Raw genomic sequence first — 12,622 nt, 5'->3', positions numbered from 1 at the left:
TTCATACGTCTTGGCATGCTTTGGCCATGTCTTTCACATTGCTGTTGTGTAACTTGACGCCACTTCTGGCACAGACATCCCAGGAGCTTGGCTTTGTTTGATGGCTTGTGACCATCTATGTTCCTCTTGATCACATTCCAGATGTTTTCAATGGGGTTCAGGTCTGGAGATTGGGCTGGCCATGATAGGGTCTATATCTGGTGGTCCCTCATCCACACCTTGATTGACCTGTCTGTGAGATATGGAGCATTGTCCTGCTGAAAAAACCAATCATAGAAGTTGGGGAACATTGTCAGACAGAAGGAAGCAAGTTTTCCTCCAGCACAGTTTTGTATGTGGCTTGATTCATGTGTTCTTTACAAAGATAAATCTGCCCGATTCTGGCCTTGCTGAAACACCCCCAGATCATCACCAATCCTGCACCAAATTTCACAGTGGGTGCGAGACACTCTGGCTTGTAGGCCTCTCCAGGTCTCCATCTAACTATTACACAACCTGGTGTTGGACAAATCTGAAAATGGCACTCATCAGAGAAGATGACCTTACTTCAGTCCTCGACGGTCCAATCCTTATGGTTTTTCGCAATCAGCCTGGCTCTTCTTTGCTTCTCATTGATGAAGGGCTTTTTTGTAGCTTTGCATGACTTCAGCCCTGCCTCCAGAAGCCTGTTTCAAAATGTCCTTGCTGTCCTTTTCACCCTAGCTGCCACATGCCATTCTTTTTGTCGGTCACTTGATGTCATCTTACGGTTGTTAGGTGACATTCGAATGAGGTGGCAGTCAAGACGGTCAGTAGAGAGTCGTTTTCGCCCTCTGCCAATCTGTAGCTTTGTTGTCCCATGTGTTTGCTGCTTTACCTTGTTCTTATGAACCACTGTTTTTGAAATTTTCAGGATGGAAGCAACCTGACGCTCACTGTATCCCTCTGCCAGTAAAGCAAAGATTTTACCCTTCTTTTCCTCACTAAGAACCTTTTTTTTCAACTCTTTTGGCATGGTCTGTATTTGTATTTTGAATACACTTAAATTTTAGGTAGTACTAGCACTGCTTTTGTCATCCAGATGGTTCTATAACAAAAGAATATTGATGACACCAGTAGTGGTTTTTATACTATTGCTCTTTAGAATAGGATTTGGTTGATGTATTCACCTAATCAGCATCTAATTAGGTAGAATGAGGTGTGTCTGTGAAGGAATTTCCTTCAGAACGACTGCTGTACATGTAGAGAAGCTGATTTAAGAAAAAACTGGAGTGGTCTCTTATTTTTTTCCAGAGCTGTATATCTGTATCAGGCCTTTAATAGCATGAAATCTAACTATTCCATTTACTGTGTGTATTTTATCTTCTAAAAGCTATACACAATACGTCATCCTATAACTATATGTCTGTGTTATGCATCAGTAGGTGTCAGATGTGTAGTGGTAGGCTGAAGGTTTGGTTGAGTATGCAATGTTTGCTTAGTATTCAGATTGCTGGATAATACTATTTACTGTTCACCTCAGGCCTTTCCATTTCTGGGATGTGACGATTATGCTAGTGACGGTGATCAGAGGACGTGTCAAGAAGAAATCCAATGTTGACAGACAGCATGTAGTGGGGAATACAGCATCTCTACAGTTACGCAGGTATTATTGCAGTAACAGTGTTCTGTTAAGTATATAATGTTACAGTGTATCACAAAGGTGAGTACACCCCTCACATTTCTGCAGATATTTAAGTATATCTTTTCATGGGACAACACTGACAAAATGACACTTTGACACAATGAAAAGTAGTCTGTGTGCAGCTTATATAACAGTGTAAATGTATTCTTCCCTCAAAATAACTCAATATACAGCCATTAATGTCTAAACCACCGGCAACAAAAGTGAGTACACCCCTTAGTGAAAGTTCCTGAAGTGTCAATATTTTGTGTGGCCACCATTATTTCCCAGAACTGCCTTAACTCTCCTGGGCATGGAGTTTACCAGAGCTTCACAGGTTGCCACTGGAATGCTTTTCCACTCCTCCATGACGACATCACGGAGCTGGCGGATATTCAAGACTTTGCGCTCCTCCACCTTCCGCTTGAGGATGCCCCAAAGATGTTCTATTGGGTTTAGGTCTGGAGACATGCTTGGCCAGTCCATCACCTTTACCCTCAGCCTCTTCAATAAAGCAGTGGTCGTCTTAGAGGTGTGTTTGGGGTCATTATCATGCTGGAACACTGCCCTGCGACCCAGTTTCCGGAGGGAGGGGATCATGCTCTGCTTCAGTATTTCACAGTACATATTGGAGTTCATGTGTCCCTCAATGAAATGTAACTCCCCAACACCTGCTGCACTCATGCAGCCCCAGACCATGGCATTCCCACCACCATGCTTGACTGTAGGCATGACACACTTATCTTTGTACTCCTCACCTGATTGCCGCCACACATGCTTGAGACCATCTGAACCAAACAAATTAATCTTGGTCTCATCAGACCATAGGACATGGTTCCAGTAATCCATGTCCTTTGTTGACATGTCTTCAGCAAACTGTTTGTGGGCTTTCTTGTGTAGAGACTTCAGAAGAGGCTTCCTTCTGGGGTGACAGCCATGCAGACCAATTTGATGTAGTGTGCGGCGTATGGTCTGAGCACTGACAGGCTGACCCCCCACCTTTTCAATCTCTGCAGCAATGCTGACCGCACTCCTGCGCCTATCTTTCAAAAACAGCAGTTGGATGTGACGCTGAGCACGTGCACTCAGCTTCTTTGGACGACCAACGCGAGGTCTGTTCTGAGTGGACCCTGCTCTTTTAAAACGCTGGATGATCTTGGCCACTGTGCTGCAGCTCAGTTTCAGGGTGTTGGCAATCTTCTTGTAGCCTTGGCCACCTTCATGTAGCGCAACAATTCGTCTTTTAAGATCCTCAGAGAGTTCTTTGCCATGAGGTGCCATGTTGGAACTTTCAGTGACCAGTATGAGAGAGTGTGAGAGCTGTACTACTAAATTGAACACACCTGCTCCCTATGCACACCTGAGACCTAGTAACACTAACGAGTCACATGACATTTTGGAGGGAAAATGACAAGCAGTGCTCAATTTGGACATTTAGGGGTGTAGTCTCTTAGGGGTGTACTCACTTTTGTTGCCGGTGGTTTAGACATTAATGGCTGTATATTGAGTTATTTTGAGGGAAGAATAAATTTACACTGTTATATAAGCTGCACACAGACTACTTTTCATTGTGTCAAAGTGTCATTTTGTCAGTGTTGTCCCATGAAAAGATATACTTAAATATCTGCAGAAATGTGAGGGGTGTACTCACTTTTGTGATACACTGTACATTCAGTTAATAAAATTCAACTTTGGTGGACAAAGTTTGAATTACACTACATTGCCAAAAGTATTCGCTCGTCTGCCTTCGCACGCATATGAACTTGAGTGACATCCCATTCTTAATCCATAGGCATTGATATACAGTTGGTCCCCTTTTTGCAGCTCTTACAGCAGGTTTGGAACTCTGCAGTTATTGAATCAGCAGAGCGTTCCAGACTTTTATGTAGTATGAGCCGCCTCAGAACTTGGCGACCCTGCTCTGTAACTTTACGGGGTCTACCACTTTGGGGCTGAGTTGCTGTCATTCCCACGACTGGACTTGTTGCACAGGTGGCATCCTATCCTATCACGGTACCACGCTGGAATTCACTGAGCTCATGAGAGCGACCCATTCTTTTACAAATGTTTGTAGAGCACCTAAATTCAATGATTTGGATGGGTGAGTGAATATTTTTGGCAATACAGTGTATATTCATTGATTTTGCATGTGTTAGCTTGATAAAGCCATCGCCCAAATAATTTTAATTTTGCATTGTTTCTTGCAAAATATTCTATTTGAATCTTTATTTCAAAACATATATATATATATATATTGAAGGAGAGATGCTGTAGCTGACTGTTGCTGTACAGAAGCTTAGTAGAAATTGTCTTTCTGCCTGAAGCAGATCCCTAGTTCTAGTGATGTTTCCTGACTTTCTATGAATTATTTTCATTTGTTTATTTATCTTTTGCATTTAAGGATCTGTAATGTTCACCACACCATTTGAGGACTGTGATTGCTGTGAGATGTCTTCATCATGAGGTGGAGGTGATCCTTTGTCTCCAGTACGTTCCAGCAGGACTGGAGCAGCAGTAGCACTGGAGGCCCCTGATGCCTCCTAGCTGTTCAATCAACCTTATCTGAGAATGTCTGTCAGGAACTACTCTCCATGGTGCAACAAGAGGCAATATGAACTTCATTTTTTATTTTGACCTCATGGACCAGAGACATTTCAGATGATTATTACTGAGCAAAGATAAACAGATATTTGTTACGCTGGGTTTTGACTTCATAATGTTTTGTGTTTTTCACCGAGTATTGTTAACTGGGTTGTAAAAACATCAGTGTGACTGTCTCTGAGATGCTACACATTCAGAACGTACTGTAGACCTGGTTGGTTGGTGCTGCATTTTGTGGGACACTGTATGTTGTTTTTAAACAGATCGGAAGAATCAAATATATCTTGTATCTAGCTTCTGTAGCCTTTCAATAAAAGGCCATAAACCATTTCACATTCATTCTCGTGAAGTACTACACTTCATTTCTGTTTTTATATTGTTGCATTTATTTAAGTTACTTTGGGTCAATAAAGATATTTTGATACCTTTACAGGCAGTGTTTATTTTTGTTTAGCTGGCCTAGTCCAAGCATTATTATTTATTAAGTCTTCTTAATAGGGACTGCATTTACAAACATGATAATAAACTACTATTCAGCATTGACACAGCATCATTACTTAATTATTAACCAAACTAAGTTTAATGAGTGTACGACTAGGCGAATGAAGTCTAAAACATTCAAAATGATCACACAAAGTCCCTACATACCCTACTGTTATTGAACATTTAAGACATTGTTTGCCACTCCAGAAGTCAGGCAAGTAAGGTGTTCTTTTGGTATGGTTTTGGACTTACTTACAGAAAGTGACATCCATGTTTTCCCGCACTCGTCCACACAATTGCATTTCATTTTATAGGGTCCCTAAGTAGTACCATTATATTCCCTACACACTTGAACATGGGATGTTTGTTCATGTTCGATTATGACACTGTAGAATGTTCAAAGTATTTATCAACTGCAGTTCCCATAACCAACACGCATTATCAAGAGACATGTAATGACTGATGGGTAAACTTTTCTGTAACCTACTGCAAATTGAAGTTCCCTTCCAATGGAACATTTTCACTTCCTATGGTTTGAAATCACCATAAAAATGTCTGAATACCCTGAGCAGTCCATTCTGCAAGGAACTATAGGGCAAATGGAATGCTCAAGTGTTAAATATTATGCCATCAATGTTGAGACCAGTGGTTCTCAATCCGTTCCCCCCCCCCCCCCCCGATGGATTTTTGCTTCAACACAACTTACTACACATTGGGATGAAGTGAATGTGGAAGAACCACCAGTATTAGTAGAGTAGGGATATTAGTAGAGTACTGATAGAATGACAAAGTCAAAGGCTCCATGAACTCACCCTGCCTCCCTGAGCCTTCGAACGAGTGTTTTGCAGAGTCACGCCATAGGACTTACTTAGAGCTGAACATCCAGTGTCGTATCTCCTTGACCTTTCAATTTTGCTCTGGCAACATTCGACAGATCCAATTTTCGTAATCCTGCAACCTTGCTTTCCCTGACTTGGCCTGAGACAATTTTAAACTAAGTGGGAGGAACAGGAAATATATTTCAGGGGGGTCTAGAAACACCAGACTTCTGCGGGTGCACTTGCCTCGATCTTCTGACCTTGTGTTATCTCACAACCCTAATTTTTGTTGTTAGGGTCTGATATTACTAAAGCTCCCGACTATTACCCATGGAACTAGGGGTCATATCTTCAAAATCAGATATGAATACCAGAGTATTCAGTATTCAGAGTTGGAGGCTGTACTGCCTCATTCCACCTTGCCGGACCTTCTGACACACGTTTTGTCGAGTCGCTTCTGTAGGCCTGATCTGGTACACCCAGGCAAATATCTCCTCGACCTTTTGACCCAGAGCCCCAGAACTTGGATATGTCAGTTGGCCCCTGGCCACCTCTGAGTTTTGCGATCCTGCAACCTCATTTTCCCTGACTAGGCCCAGAAGGCCATAAAAAACACTTATCTTCAAGCAATGTATATGTGCAAGACCTTATTGGCCTGGTCAGGTCTTGATATATAATATAATTCTTTTCTCAGTGGTAAAGGAAAAATTACTCAGACAGGAAGCTTAGAGGTCATGGCCTACACCTATTCCATATCTCACTGCTCTGTTTTCTACATGTCATAAATTCCACATTTAGTACATACTGCACATGAATTTGCTTGTACAGTCATCTAACAAATCACATAAATTATACATTCATTGTAGATGGGGAGAACAAGCCACTATTTTCTTTGTGAATCATGACGTGAAGTCATTATAATTGGGAATTTTATGTACAGTGGTGTTCAAAAAAGTAGCAGTCCAACACCATTAACCTGATAAATCACTGTTTTTAGTAGAAGTGATATTTCTACATATCAAAAAATTTACTTGAAAGTGTAGTAGAGTAGTGACAACAAAACAAACCCAACAATTAGGACATGCATGCCGCTCATTCTGAGTAATCGAAGCATTGATTGAAAGGGGGTTGTTCAAAATAATAGCAGTGAGGAGTTCAATTGGTGAAGTCATTCATTCTGCAGAAGAACGGGTGTCAATTTTGGTCCTTATTTAAGGTAGGATGGTGGCAAATGTTGCACAGGTTGGTCATAGCGCATTTCCTTCTGAAATACTGGGTAAAATGGGTTGTTCCAGACATTGTTCTGATGAACAGCGTACTTTGATTAAAAAGTTGATTGTAGAGGAAAAAACATACAGAGAAGTGCAGCAAATTCTAGGCTGCTCAGCTAAAATGATCTCAAATGCCTTGAAGTGACAACCAAAACCTGAAAGACGCAGAAGGAAGCATGGAACTACTGTTCAAAAGGATCGAAGAATAGCCAAAATGGCAAATACTCAGCCAGTGATCACCTCCAGAAAGATCAAGGAACATCTGAAGTTACCAGTGAGTACAGAAGATGATTAAGTGAAGCCGATTTACCAGCAAGAACTCCTTACAAAGTCCCGTTGTTAAGAAAAAGACATGTCCTGAATGGGTTCAAATTTCCCAAAGAACACATTGACTGGTCCAAAGAGAAATGGCTCAACATTTTGTGGACTGGTAAAAGCAAAATTGTTCTTTTTGGGTCTAGTGGCCGTAGACAGTATGTCAGATGACCCTCGAGCACTGAATTCAAGCCACAGTACACTGTGAAGACAGTAAAGCATGGTGGTACAAAATGATGATATGGGGATGTTTTTCATACCATGGTGTTACGCCTATTTATCACATACGAGGGATCATGTATCAGTTTAAATATATCAGAATACTTGAGGAGATCATGTTGCCCTATGTCAAGAAATGTCCTTAAAATGGGTGTTTTAACATGACAATGACCCAAAACATCCTGGTTACAGACAAACAAGATTAAGGTAATGGAGTAACCAGCCCAATCCCCTGACTTCAATCACAGATAGAACTTGTGTTCTGAGATCTATTTTTTTGAGGCAAAACCCAAAAATGCAGAAGAACTGTGCAATGTAGTCTAATCATCCTGGACTGGAATACCTGTTCAGAGGAGCCAGAAGTTGGTCGACTCCATGCAACACAGATCTCAGAAACAATTGCTATGCCACTAAATATTAGTTATTATTAGTGAAATATTAAAGTAAAGTGAAACCTCAAACATTTTTTTTAGTTTATAGATACATTTTTTGAGTTTTTAAAGAAAAATGCTGGCACTGCTATTTTTTTGAACAGCCTAATATTCATTTTTCTTAACTTTCTGTAAAGGATTAACACAAACTGGCTACATTTTGTTAATGTTTTGAATTAGAATTGAAAGTGTAGTATTTTCAGTGCATTTGCATTTATTGAAATAAAAGTTATAATAATGATTTTGTGCTTTATTCACTTTTTTAAAACCACTGCTATTTTTTTAACACTACTGTATAATGGTATAAAGGTAAAGGTATACTGTATAAAGGTGATTAACTATATGCAGTTTACAAATCTTTTAAACTTATATATGGCAACGTGTCAGGTGTAAAATGCCTAATTATAGTTAGTCAATTGAAATAAAATGCCTTATCCTGTTATAGTGTAAGGATTGTACTATTACCAGTTTGGTGCTGATGAAAACTGATGTTTCTTTCTTTGAGAAGTTTATATTATTTGGCCTATGGAGTTTTTGTTTGCAATCAGTATATAAGCTAATGCTATTGACATAGCAGACTGGGAGTAGGCACTGTTGAACATGAAAGCAGTCAGCAGGAAAGATCTCCAGTAGTGCACCTTGGTAGAATGAGCTGGTGGCTGAAGGTGGTCCTTCATATCATGCTACCATTCTCTTCTCTGTCATTGCCTCCAGGAAGTCCAGAGACAGCCATTTGACTGCACTGGTTTTCCTGATTATTGGTTGTTCACTGGGTAATTCACTTGAATTACCCTGTGCATTTCATTGCTGTCCAAAGAGAAACGGGTAACTGCAAAGTGGTAACTTCACAGCAAAAAGCAAAAATGTTTCAAAATTTTAAGGCAAGTTAATGTAATATGATTTTATTCCAAGCAAACGAAAAAAAAAGAGATACTTATTTTGGAAAGCAATGATTTACTGATAATATTATGCATATAGTTCTTAATCATTGAAATCCATTTATAATAAATATTTGTGACATAGCTCACAGAAAACTTAACACAGCACATCATTTATTCTCTCATAGGGGAGAGCTCTCAGCTGTTAAATCCTTTACTTGATATATAAAAAACATCACACAGAGCAAATAATGCCAGTATTCATAACTTTTATGGTACATGTACAAAAATTGACAAATAAAAAAGTTATAGTAATGATCCAGCAGTATATTCATCTATATTTATGTGATAGCTCAGTGGTTAAGGTACTGGACTAGTAAACAGAAGGTTGCCGGTTCAAACCTCGCCACCACCAAGTTGCCACTGTTGGGTCCCTGAGCAAGGCCCTTAACCCTCAATTGCTCATTGTGTTCAGCTCACTGTGTAAGTCGCTTTGGATAAAAGCGTCTGCTAAATGCTGAAAATGTAAATGTATATTTGTATTTATTCGAAAGCTTGGAGGCACAACTGCAGACACAGTTTATGAAAAAAAGTAGTTTATTAATATTTGAATAGTTTAACATTACATATCAAATGACTATACAAACAAATTACATTATGGGTACTACTGATTTTATTCCTTTATATTGCAGTAAAGTTAGATGTGGTCATCAGAAAACACAACACCTCGATTTGTTTGTTGTTTATTAGGATTTTAATGTCATGTGTTACACTTTCGGTTACGTTCATGACAGGAACGGTGGTTTATCTTCAGACAAGGTTCATCAGTTCACAAGTTTATATCAAACACAGTCATGGACGATTTTGTATCTCCAATTCACTTGCATGTTTTTGGACTGTGGGAGGAAACTGGAGCGCCTGGAGTAAACCCACGCAGACACGGGGAGAACGGGCCAACTCCACACAGAAAGGACCCAGACTGCCCCACCTGGGGATCTTCTTGCTGTGAGACGATAGTGCTACCAACTTAGCCACCGTGCCGCCCACACCTCGATTTGTGCTAGTACTCTGGTTGCATGGGTCAGTGTTATGCTCGTATATTGTAGTGATATAATATGTGGCAAAAAGTGTCTGTCTTTTGCTAGTACACGTGATAATAATATGTGGTAGTAAGGGTCTGTTTTGTGCTTGTATGTTGTAGTGATATTAATATGTTGTGCTAGTATGTTCAGTGCTATTAACATGTTAAAGTAACATGTACAAGAGGGCCATATCCAAGGTATTAGTATCTGAAGCTGAGCTCTATGGAACAATTACAGAATGCAAGTGTTATCATCTGAGCTTTGAGAACTACTGTCATAATACTCATCGCAGGAGGTCTGCAGCAGGAAGTTGCTGCCATCATTTGATCCAGAAAAAATGTGCAGATATGAGTCTCTTACATGCTTTTGAACAGTTTTAGTTTCCCACAGCCTTCTCCGGATGACACACAGAAGTCCTTTGGAACCTTCCTCTGTCAGACTCCACTGGGAATCTTAATAGCAACAAAACATACATCACACTGTGTAGCACAAACAATACATTTGAATTCAATTTAATTTACTCAGCATTAAAATAGCAGTTGTAGTAGTTAACTTTATGAACAGAATGTATGTTCATGCTGTGTAAATGAATGCAGTATAATATTAAAATACACTGTCTTACTCTTCATTGGCTGATCAGAAACCAGGAGGAATGTTAGCTCCTTCAGGGTGTCTGCACGAGCTGTCAGAAACTTCCAATGTTGATCCATTTCCCTCACCAATATCTGCTTCTCTTCTTTCAGTCTTCTCACAGCCATGATGTTGTCAAACACCATTTTCTTTGTCCTTAAATCGACAGAATCTAAAATGCATGAATACAGGTGCAAATAAACTCACTGACACTTTTTAAAAAAAATCCCTAGCTTCTAAGTGGGTTAGCGCACTGGTCACCAATCTCATCCACAAAGTGCCAATGTGGCTGCAGGTTTTCATTTCAAAGAATAAGGAGCACACCCCTTATACTAACTACTGAATTGTTTAAGACCTAAGTTATTACAGACATTGCATATTATTATTTATGAACAAGTTCTATAAAGTAGATCCGAGTGGCTGCAAGTATAAAACTGAGTTAGCTGTTTGTACACCCATGCCATATGCGGTCATACCATTGCATGGTAGTTGCCAAGGCCATGGTGTTTCTTGGTAGATAATGGCATCCATGCACAAAGTTCGGTTAGATGGAGCAATTCTGTTGTACTGTTCCACCAGAGCAGCCAATGTCCTCTTCTCCTCCCTGATTTTTCGCCGTATTCTATGCCGACCCTTGTTGCTGTCTGAAAAATATGCAGTGTTCGTGCAACATTTTTTTTTTAAAGAGCAATTCTTTCCAATTAAAAATGCAGTATATCACTGTTATATTTTAACTCCAAATGGTTTGCATAAATGTGTCATTTTAAATTGAACCATACCTGTTTGTTTGTAAAGACGTTGTGAGCGTGTCTTTATGCTTGTTACCAGGGCTTCAATTTTGCTGCACAGAGCCTGGGGTGTGGCATCTTGATTGGCAGTTGTTGCTGCAAAGAATTATCAGACCCTATTAATTTGTATTGACAAATACAGTATAATATGTAAATAAATAAATATTAATGTTTGGTTATAATAATTTGGTAGCAGTCATTATCTCACCTTCAGCCCACTCCTTAACATCATTAACCCAGTCTTCTAGCTGGCTCTCTGCAACTGCCAACTGGGCTTTCAGGGAGTCCAGATTCTCTAGTTGACTTTGGAGAGCTTTACAAGTCTGCAACAACAATGATGTAGTAGTATTTAACCAAACCAACAGCCTCAGCTAGATATGCTTCGAACACAAACCAATAAACATCTGCACAAACATTACTAAATGTCTTTACCTTCTGATATCTCTGGGTTAGTGAAGAGGCCATATTTTGAAATTTCTGCTTGTTCCATTTCAATGACAAGAGTGTCAACATGTCTGCACGTCCTTCAATCACAGTGGGACATGATCATCATCTAGTACTGTGGAAGATCTTTCTGGTAGTGTCCATGCTGTTATCGTACCTGCTTTTGACATGTGTTTCGTAGTCACAGCAATCCTGGAAAGGAAGGCATTGCACTGTTCTACCTCCTCACCTAGTGTAGAGCCAGCATTTTCCTGGTAAGCCCCACTCCATTTAACCTAGATTAAATAACGGAAAACTCTCCAAAATTACTGATGTTGGTAAAGATCAGTACAAAGGTATGGAAAGGTTTTGTAGGCCATTTATCTTCTATCACAGAATAATGTGCCCTTACCTCACATTTTAAGTCATGGGCTTTGGCGTGAAAAACAGATAAAAAGGGTCTCATGTTCAGAAGATGTTGGAGTTCTGGACAATCTTTACAGACTCTTTGAAGGTAAGGCCAATATTTGCAGGTAACGTCAGTGCAGAAAAAAGTTATGTTTCCACGACTTGCCAGCCGTTTCTGCATGAACAGTGGATAAGCAAAAATTTCTCCCCTGTACATGTTAAGGGCAGACAGGAGCACCCCGTGTCTGCAAACTGCAAGCTCCAGCCCCTCCTCATCCACCTTGCTGCTGGATTTGTGAGCAATCTCTCTGGCCGCTGTCCATTCCCCTCCACAAACACCTTTTCCAGATACCTACAGTATTGAACATTTCAGTTAGTGAGATTGCCCAAAGTTAAAGACAACAGATCTTTTACTTAAATTTACAAACATCTTTATAAAGAATTGACATAACTTCTTTGACTAAACAATTATAAGTCTCTTGATTTGAAGATTCAAATGAAAACTACTTTCGAAATTTTACATGTTTAGTCTTTTGGTGAATGTAGTCCACAAAACTAGCCACATCCTGATCTTTCGAAATGAAGACACCTTCAAAAAGGGCCTGCTCTTCAGTTCTTAGAAGAAAAAATAAA

At 39.8% G+C, this 12,622-nt stretch overlaps 1 protein-coding gene across 1 annotated transcript; it reads right to left on the bottom strand.

The window, feature by feature from the left end:
- Positions 1–9,657: 9,657 nt before the first annotated feature.
- Positions 9,658–12,095, bottom strand: LOC134326322 (uncharacterized). The gene is made up of 8 exons (XM_063008468.1): positions 11,994–12,095; positions 11,760–11,877; positions 11,591–11,682; positions 11,367–11,481; positions 11,150–11,254; positions 10,847–11,014; positions 10,363–10,542; positions 9,658–10,192 (listed from the first exon to the last, which is right to left on the bottom strand). The coding sequence occupies exons 1-8, from the start codon at positions 12,045–12,047 to the stop codon at positions 9,972–9,974; spliced, it is 1,053 nt and encodes a 350-aa protein (XP_062864538.1). The 5' UTR covers positions 12,048–12,095; the 3' UTR covers positions 9,658–9,971.
- Between the last annotated feature and the right edge of the window lie 527 nt (positions 12,096–12,622).

The sequence above is a fragment of the Trichomycterus rosablanca genome, chromosome 14 (assembly GCF_030014385.1).
Source record: "Trichomycterus rosablanca isolate fTriRos1 chromosome 14, fTriRos1.hap1, whole genome shotgun sequence".
In the NCBI taxonomy this organism is placed as follows: domain Eukaryota; kingdom Metazoa; phylum Chordata; class Actinopteri; order Siluriformes; family Trichomycteridae; genus Trichomycterus; species Trichomycterus rosablanca.
The sequence above is the reverse complement of the archived record's forward strand: the minus strand, read 5'-3'. Positions and strand labels throughout refer to the sequence as shown.

Bases quoted from the DNA above. Each gene is read 5' to 3' on its own strand.
- LOC134326322 (XM_063008468.1), bottom strand. From the start codon at position 12,047: ATGAGACCCTTTTTATCTGTTTTTCACGCCAAAGCCCATGACTTAAAA. The intron at 11,683-11,759 runs GTACGATAACAG...CTGTGATTGAAG, and splicing joins GAAACACATGTCAAAAGCAG to GACGTGCAGACATGTTGACA. The intron at 11,255-11,366 runs GTGAGATAATGA...AATTCTTTGCAG, and splicing joins TGTTAAGGAGTGGGCTGAAG to CAACAACTGCCAATCAAGAT.